This window comes from Periplaneta americana, chromosome 1 (genome assembly GCF_040183065.1).
Source record: "Periplaneta americana isolate PAMFEO1 chromosome 1, P.americana_PAMFEO1_priV1, whole genome shotgun sequence".
NCBI lineage: Eukaryota > Metazoa > Arthropoda > Insecta > Blattodea > Blattidae > Periplaneta > Periplaneta americana.
The window spans coordinates 185,501,343-185,509,543 of NC_091117.1; the positions used below are offsets into that span (position 1 = coordinate 185,501,343).

The 8,201-nt window shown below is 37.9% G+C and overlaps 1 protein-coding gene across 2 annotated transcripts in view; it reads right to left on the reverse strand.

Moving 5' to 3' along the window:
- Window positions 1–7,901, reverse strand: part of LOC138705153 (protein takeout-like) — a 34,600-nt gene extending 26,699 nt beyond the window's left edge. For both annotated transcript variants that reach the window (XM_069833823.1, XM_069833816.1), the window contains exon 1: window positions 7,808–7,901. In XM_069833823.1, coding sequence (XP_069689924.1) covers window positions 7,808–7,852 — 45 coding nt within the window. In that variant the 5' untranslated portion in view covers window positions 7,853–7,901. The remainder of the gene's footprint in view (window positions 1–7,807) is intronic.
- Between the last annotated feature and the right edge of the window lie 300 nt (window positions 7,902–8,201).

Below are 8,201 nucleotides of genomic sequence, written 5' to 3' on the forward strand. Positions count from 1 at the left end.
TTAAAATATTTAAAATTTGGAAAATGGTTTGTAATTTTATTATAAAGTCTTGGGCCGAAACTAGCACCATGTTTAAGAGTTGCACTTGTATGATATTTAGGCTCAGTTAATGGGAAAGTAGACTTTTGTCTTCGAGTACGATATTCATGTCGATTAGATATATGTTTTATTTGATTTCTGTGGTAGTTAGTTAGTAAACTATACTATAAACTTATTATTTGTTAGGGAAATTATGTCTTTGTATTTCCAGGGCTTAATAGTACGACGTTGTAGACATCTCTGATATTCCACATTTTCAGCTTGTACCAGTTACTTTTCAAGGTTTAATGAGGTTTTTGTATATATAAGCGTTGTCTAATGCTACGTTTAAGCCTTGGTTTTTCTGAACCGACGCATGCGACGTGCGAGGTGCGAGGCCCGCCTCGCACAAATCCGGACAACACGAGAGATAGTGAGTGGTTTCTATAACTGCGAGGTACGCAGACCTTGCATCTCGCAGCCATAGAAACCACTCACTACTTCTCGTGTAGTCCGGATTTGTGCGAGGCGGGTTTCGCATCCCGCACGTCGCATGCATCGCACAGCGGTCTAGAATGCAAATTTAGCGGGACATATTAATAACTTTTCAGCTACCCAACAGATTTTTATGAAATTTTACACGGTAGTTACAGGTAGCATATATGTTTTGTATGCAAGCTCACGTTACGTTGGTATAAGGGGAACTACCCCTTATAGGAGGGCGCATTTAGACAAAATTAGAAACTTTTCTCCTATCCGACAGATTTTTATGAAATTTTACAAAACAGTTACAAGTAGCATATATGTTTTGTATACAAGCTCTGATTACGTTGGTATAAGGGGAAATACCCCTTATAGGGGGCGCAATTAGACAAAATTAGTAACTTTTCTCCTATTTAACAGATCTTTATGAAATTTTACACAGCAGTTACAGGTAGCATATATATTTTGTATACAAGCTCTCGTTACGTTGGTATAAGGGGAACCACCCCTTATGGGGGGGGCGCAATTAGACAAAATTAGTAACTTTTCTCCTATTTAACAGATTTTTATGAAATTTTACAAAGCAGTTACAAATAGCATATATGTTTTGTATACCAGCTCTGATTACGTTCGTATAAGGGAAACTACCCCTTATGGGGGGGGGGCGCAATTAGACAAAATTAGTAACTTTTCTCCTATTTAACAGATTTTTTTGAAATTTTACAAAGTAGTTACAGGTAGCATGTATGTTTTGTATACAAGCTCTCGTTACGTTGGTATAAGGGGAACTACCCCCTATAGGGGGGCGCAATTAAACAAAATTAGTAACTTTTCTCCTATTTGATAGATTTGTATGGAATAGGGGGCACAATTAGACAAAATTAGTAACTTTTCTCCTATTTAACAGATCTTAATGAAATTTTACAAAGTAGTTACGGGTAGCATGTATGTTTTGTATACAAGCTCTCATTACGCCCTTATAGGGGGGCGCAATTAGACAAAATTAGTAACTTTTGTCCTATCTAACAGATTTTTATGAAATTGTATACAGTAGTTACACTTAGTACATTTGTTTTGTGTACAAACTCTGTTTACGTTGGTATAAGCAGAAGTGTCCCTTACAGGGGGATGCATTTAGACAAAATCTTATGGGGGGGGGGGAATGTAACATTTTAGGTACTATTGCACCTTTTGGACACTCGGGAAGCTTATTTGGTACATAATTAACAAGCTGTCATCTTGAATTCCCTGAATTATACTGCGGAAGCAGATTCGGTTCACAGATATTGAAATAACTGCAACCGAGAAAAATTGCACTACTGCACCTCGAAAGATTAGTGCTCATAAATTATTACTTCCGCAAATCTGCGCACCTTAAGACTAGATTTAAAATAGAGGTAAATAGTGGAGGAAGTGAAAAAATAAATCATTTTTGGACGAACCAAAGGGTTTTTTTTTCTCTACCTTAGCAAAGTCTGCGCTCAATGGTTATATTTATATTTTGTCCCGTGTCCATTCATGCTAATTTTACATACTATAATAACATTAAATGTAACAAAACCAAACAGTGTTACATACCTAAAGAACTACTGACATGTTGATACCAAATATGAATGGAATCGACCACTTACAACAGAGTTACAGCACAAGGAAAACGGCAGACTCGCAGCGCTTGCTGAGTAAGAATGCTGGGTGGCGAAATGTGGCATGTTACCGGCCTCTTATCTCGCTATGCAGCCACCTCCGCTGATTAAGATTATCAATTCAGTGTTACTCAGTTACATAGGAAAAATAATTTAAGGGTTTAATTTCATTTTTTTACATGTCATTTTTCTGCATTTGTCCTCCTAAATATGGATTTTAGACCACTGTGCGTCGGTTCAGAAAAAGTGAGGCTTTATGCGGCGACAGTTTAGAGCAGATATGGGGACTATCAGCAAACTAGGGAGGGAACGTTTCCACTCACCCCACATTCGTTTGATTGGCAGGCGAGGGGTAACGCAGTTGTTTTGCTAAGTGAAGTGCAGTGGTGGATTCGATACACCTTGCGCATCAGTAATTTCTCCGCTGTTATTTCTTATTTCCAAATCTTTACAGTATTTTGTTTATTTGAAGTAAATGTCAATAATTCAATGATGACGAGACATTGTACGAGAAGGTACTTATCAAGGATTACATACCAAGATAGTAACGAAAGGTCTACGATGAGGTATAATTTTATTTATTATTTCAGAAGTATTCTTCTTCATTTCATTTTTCTGGGCATTCTTTCATAGAAACTTATCTCCAACTATTGATATTGGTTCCTTATGACCCCCTATGGGAATTTACCCTTTCAATCCACTACGTCATACAATAATTATTACAGCCACCTACTGTGATCAGGCAAATTATGTATTCTTCAATTGTATACCCATTCCTTTGTCATGTGCAGGAAAAATTCTTGAACTGCCCTGTGATCGACATAATATATATATATATATATATATATATATATATATTTTAACAAGAAAGGAAAAACAAAGCTCGATCGTCATTTAACTGTACAAAATATTAAAAAAATATAATGATGAAAGTAATAAATGTTTTTTTTAAGCAATAAAGAAAGTAACTAAGCTCCATTGTCATTTAACTTGAAAACATATTAAACACAATATAATGGTCAACATAATCAATTACTTCTTTGTAAAACCACTAAAGAACGTAACTAAGCTCCATTGTCATTTAACTTAAAACATATTAAACAAAATATATGAAATATGAATGAAATGGAATACTACTATAGGCCTATACTGCTAGTTTTCATTTTTGTTGTTGATGGCCCTCGGAGTTCCTTGTTATTACTAAAAAGGATATATTTGGCTCTAAAGTAGAACAACTCAACCATAATAATAATAATAATAATAATAATAATAATAATAATAATAATAATAATCCGTGGCGCTACAGCCTGGAAGGGCCCAGACCGACCAGCCGGCTGCTGACCTCACGTCCACATGCCAAAGCAGAGGTGGACGATCATCCAACCAGAATAGAGGTATCGTGTGGTTAGCACGATTATCCCCCAGCCGTTATAGCTGGCTTTCGCAACCGGATTTCGCTACCTATCGTAGCTCCCCAAGTGCATCACGATGATGGGTGGGCACCGGTCCCGTACACTGGCCGAAACTTCATGAGAATATTTCTTCCCCCATGAGGACTCGAACCAGCGCACATTCCGTAACGCGAGTCCTAGACAGGATGCCTTAGACCACGACGTCACGACGCGGGACTATCTCAACCGTAATACTGAAACTAAATGCATGTCTGTGATCCTAGACCTGGAGATACTATTGTCATATTCTTTTTGGAAAAAAACTGCTCACAACAGTAAGTTGAGCCAAACATAGATACAATACGCATTGCAAATGTGCGCAGATTAGAGAATTGCTCCTCTGGTAGGTATTTAAAAAGATCTAATCCATTTTTTCTTAAATAAGTAGTTTACTGGCGTGCTCGTTTGCATCTCTATAATTGTTCTGCTGCTTGGATAACATCAAATACAAATGGATTATTGAACAGGCACATCTCCTTGTCCATTGCAGTTACTTCTGAAGATCTTTCTTGGAAAGAGAACGCATCAAGTAGGCCTAATATGCACTCAAAGTTTTAAATAAAAAAAAAGTTGAGTTCCAGATACTTAATAAAATAATAAGTAACTAAACCCCGAAAATACCATAAACGTATCTTGTTTTGTATTTTTTCACAAATCTTACGAAAATAGCTTTTAAAACTATAAATAAATGCCTGTGAGATCACCAAAGTCCGCTTAATGCTTCCGATCAAAGTGGAGCTTAATATCGAAGCGTTTTATATGCGCAATATTAAACTCGCATATTAAACAGCAGACTTAACAAAAAATTCTTTCTGCCACTCTTTCTGAAACTGACGTCCCGATATCGAAGCCATACCCGCCACTGAACGAAGCGTGTCTACAAAGCACCAGGTGGAGGTAAGGAGACTTTGAGTGCAGTGGCCCTTCGGAGCCATTTTTCCCCATGGTTGGTTTAGAGCGAGAGAAGGTCTGAAGTATCAAGAGAGCTATCTAACGGAGTGTTTACGTTTACATGGTGACAGAATATAACTCTTTAAACCCATTAGCGAGCTCTCATTAGCATTATATAATTCTAAACTGTAATGTTACTCTCCGGACCGTTTACATTACATAGTGCAGACAGTTTAGAGTCAGAGGAAGTGTTGAGAGGTAGCATTTAGAGAAGAACAGGCTTGTCAGTACGTTTTTATGACAAGTGCAACCTCATCTACTTTATCAGTGTGTCAGCAGTCTTAACCTGACCGCGCATACCACTTGCGTTACTAATAATGTTGGGTGAGTCATTATTTCTTCGTAAAGAATACTAATCGAGAAAACACTCCTGCGCTAACGAGATTCGAGGACACTGGGTCTGTACGACTCTAGTTTCTGATCCAAGAAGCAGTAGAGGAAGCAAAACCTGTCCTGTGACCTTACTCTCATTTACCGTGGCTATATCACCAATGGGTATGGAGGGGGAAGATAGGTTTTAGCCTAGTCATATATGTAACCAGATAGGTCGGCCTTATAGGCTTTGACGTTAACAACTTTTGTCAGGTTTACTACGCTGCCATCTAGTTGTTACATAAGGAGTCACGTCATAATTCCCATTTGAATTGCATTAGCGACTGTACTACATTCTCATGTTCGTTTACGGCGGACGGGTGGCGATCCTGGCGGTTGTTCTCTTCAAAGTGCTGCCGATTTTAACTTAGTGATGACTTATCTGTTACATACATGATCTAGGGCTTTAGTCTGAGTTGGACTTTCGTGTCTGTAAATTCGTGTAATATTAACCATCATGAAATAAACTCTCTTACAGCTCATTATTTCCATTCTCGTACAGCTCACATGCCAGGCCTCTTCTCTATACTGTGCAAACGAGATAGCAGTGATGCGTTATACGAGATTCGAGGACATAGATCAGCGGTGACCATAACTCGAACGGCAGTGATTACACGAGAGAGACAGTCTAAGAAGTAAGGAGACGGGGGAGAGGTACATGACATGAAAACTACAACCAGTGGTGGTTCGTGCACTAACATTGAGTTCTTTATGAAACCCCGCAAATAAAAATAGCAAGCTTTGCTGTATCAGTAATGTCATACTGTCGTCAAGAACCAATTAAAAATATGTACAAATTTTCTTGCTTTTTTTTTTTTTTTTTAATATTCCTCATGAACACAATCAGAAATTTCCTGAATTCTCATCTGGATATTTAATCGAGAAATGCGCAGATTTTCAAAATTAATTAACAACTTTCATTGGACAAATTATTTCAGGCATCTTGGTCATTACGCTTTTATAAAACTGTTTCGTAGGAAAGCTTAAGAGAACGAGCTATTTCGTTCGCCACTAGATAGCTGGCTTCCTTACATTTATTTATGTCATCTTTCTCTTCACGACGATGTTTTAAGGCTGATTTCAGTTCTTAGAGTTTAATAGCTCGTTCCATTACTAGACTAGCACGTAATATTCAATCAGTTTCTCTATATTATTTTTATTATTATTATTATTATTACTACTACTACTACTACTACTACTACTACTGCTGCTGCTGCTGCTGCTGCTGCTGCTGCTGCTGCTGCTGCTGCTACTACTACTGATAAAGCTATCAGTATTATTATTATTATTATTATTATTATTATTATTATTATTAAATCAATAACTAGTAAATAACTGATAAGTCACCAAAATATTAAAACATAAATTAAAATGAAGATATAGCGTAGTAATTATTGTGTCATTCAAGGGAAGATGTAGGCCTATATATTGAGGACGTACCTATATAAGAATTATGGTAACTTACTTACTTACTCGCTTTTAAGGAACCCGGAGGTTCATTGCCGCCCTCACATAAGTCCGCCATTGGTCCCTATCCTAAGCAAGATTAATCCAGTCTCTACCATCATATCCCACCTCCCTCAAATCCATTTTAATATTATCTTCCCATGTACGTCTCGGCCTCCCCAAAGGTCTTTTTCCCTCCGGCCTCCCAACTAACACTCTATATGCATTTCTGGATTCGTCCATACGTGCTACATGTCCTGCCCATCTCAAACGTCTGGATTTTATGTTCCTAAATATGTCAGGTGAAGTATACAATGTGTGCAGCTCTGCGTTGTGTAACTTTGTCCATTCTCCTGTAACTTCATCCCTCTTAGCCCCAAATATTTTCCTAAGAACACCCTTAACCTATGTTCCTCTCTCACAATGAGAGTCCAAGTTTCACAACCATACAGAACAACCGGTAATATAACTGTTTTATAAATTCTAACTTTCAGATTTTTTGATAGAAGACTAGATGACAAAAGCTTCTCAACCGAATAATAACACCACGGCATGGCGCGTCCTCAGGTTGCGGATAGAGGAGACGGTCTCCAGATATGGAGGGTAGCTGCGAATATATTGAATAAGCAGTCGTGGACAGCCGATAAGGGGTGGTCCTCCAGCTTGGGGGTTGGGCGAAGGGCTAACAACCCATCACCGTAAAAAGACTGCTTGTTACGAAACCTAACAGTAAGCCTCGGAATGGGACTGATTCTCCGGCACGACCACAGCAAAGGAAAAAGGTTATAAGAATTACTGTATGGTAACACTTGCTGATAAATAATAATAATAATAATAATAATAATAATAATAATAATAATAATAATAATAATACATGTTATATGCTTGTGTATTCAGCGTAATGCCCTGTAATGTCGCTTCTATATACTACTACTAATTGAACTGTTGAGCAAAGCAACATATTACATTTTCTCCGACAGAATAGCGAATAAATTCCTCTTCCCATTCTGTACGAAACCTTCTGTTCCTGCTCTTACAGACAAAGGGTTTGTAGGCGATATGGTACCGACACTGCTTACCTTCAGTACGTGGCCGATACAGAGAGCAATGTACAGGAAACTTCCCTTACCAGTATGAATGTCTTTGATTACACGATGTAATCACGATACCCAGTTTGGTCATCGCTGACATAGATGATTACGTTGCAACCGAGATATAACACTTATGCACTAGTCTAGATTCGAGAACATTGGGTCTATGAAACTAGTTCCTCACCCAAGAAACACAGAATATTACATTGGAATCGAGATAACACTCAGGCGCTATGCGAGATGCAACCTAATATGAACATTTGTCAGAAAAGAGATTTTGGTGACGAAAAAATCCATTTTCCATTAGATCTTCATATTATTTGTACAGTTACAAAGCAATTGTCCCACTCACCTTCCTTGCCTTCTTCCACCTCACGGATCTTGGAACTGAATGCATGTGGAGAGCGGAGTTTGCTCTCGTCCTTGAGAGGCACAAGAGCGCGAAGGTCAACCACATTTTCCACCATGCAATCTGTTTTAAGTGTTGAAGAAGTCACAGTATTTGCATACCCATTTTGTTTGACATGTTATTTGTGCCCGGAAATGATTTATTGATTTATACAAACATAATATATTTTGATTCATAACAGGAATGAAATGATATTACAACAACAAGATGAAAACTACAAAATATTTGTTAAGAATACAATACTTGGTAACTGCATTAGGAGCGTAATTAATCCCCATTTCAGTTTGGTTGGTAGGCTTTCCCCTCTACTCACAGTCTTTACCATCCGTGAAGGGAA